Source organism: Arachis ipaensis, chromosome B10 (assembly GCF_000816755.2).
Source record: "Arachis ipaensis cultivar K30076 chromosome B10, Araip1.1, whole genome shotgun sequence".
In the NCBI taxonomy this organism is placed as follows: Eukaryota; Viridiplantae; Streptophyta; class Magnoliopsida; order Fabales; family Fabaceae; genus Arachis; species Arachis ipaensis.
This window is the reverse complement of record NC_029794.2, coordinates 126,401,302-126,401,989: the sequence shown is the minus strand read 5'-3', so window position 1 is coordinate 126,401,989 and position 688 is coordinate 126,401,302. Positions and strand designations below refer to the sequence as shown.

The window sequence follows — 688 nt, the reverse complement described above, 5'->3', positions numbered from 1 at the left end:
CCACCAATTCCTTTAAAGTAAAATAAATGAGCAAATTAAATATATGATTATACTAATAATTATTATTAATTACCAGTTTTAGAAGGAATAGCTTTCCAATTTCCAGGGCCATGTTCTTGAATGTAAGAGACTAATAAGATGTCTTCTTCAGGAGTCCAAGGACCTTTCTTGATACCTTCTTTATCACAACATGGTGGTCTTCCCATGATCACAAAAATATAATAGTTTCTTTTTTTTGTTGAAGATTCGATTGTGTTTGTTTCAATTTGAGTAGTACTATGCAAGAGTCCAAGCATAGCATAGCAAAGACTTAATATGGTGAGAGTATAAATAGGGGAATTTAAGTAATTAAATTAAATTAAATTATATATGGAGTGTGTGAAGTGAACGCTGACTGAAGCAAAGAAAAGAAGGGGCAAAGGCTAAATAGTCAAAAGTTGACGGCAAATGCATTAAATATATTACGAGTAAGACGGCAAAAGTCAGCTCAGCTACACACCAATATTAATTGTCATGTCTCTCATTTTTAATTCTATTCGTTTATTCAATAATTAACATAATATTAATTCACATTTAAAAAGATAATAAATATATTACTCTTTAATTAGGATTAGAAACGGACAGTGACACGGACACTAAATACGATACGACACGGGACACGTTGATACGTAAATTTTAAAATCTTATA

General features: G+C 30.5%; 1 protein-coding gene across 1 annotated transcript in view; it reads right to left on the bottom strand.

Annotated features, from left to right (window-relative positions):
* The window catches only part of LOC107621585 (transcription factor MYB30-like), a 3,585-nt gene extending 3,221 nt beyond the window's left edge, over positions 1-364 (bottom strand). The window contains exon 1 of the mRNA XM_016323619.2: positions 74-364. Within this exon, the coding sequence (XP_016179105.1) occupies positions 74-296 (223 nt within the window). The 5' untranslated portion in view covers positions 297-364. The remainder of the gene's footprint in view (positions 1-73) is intronic.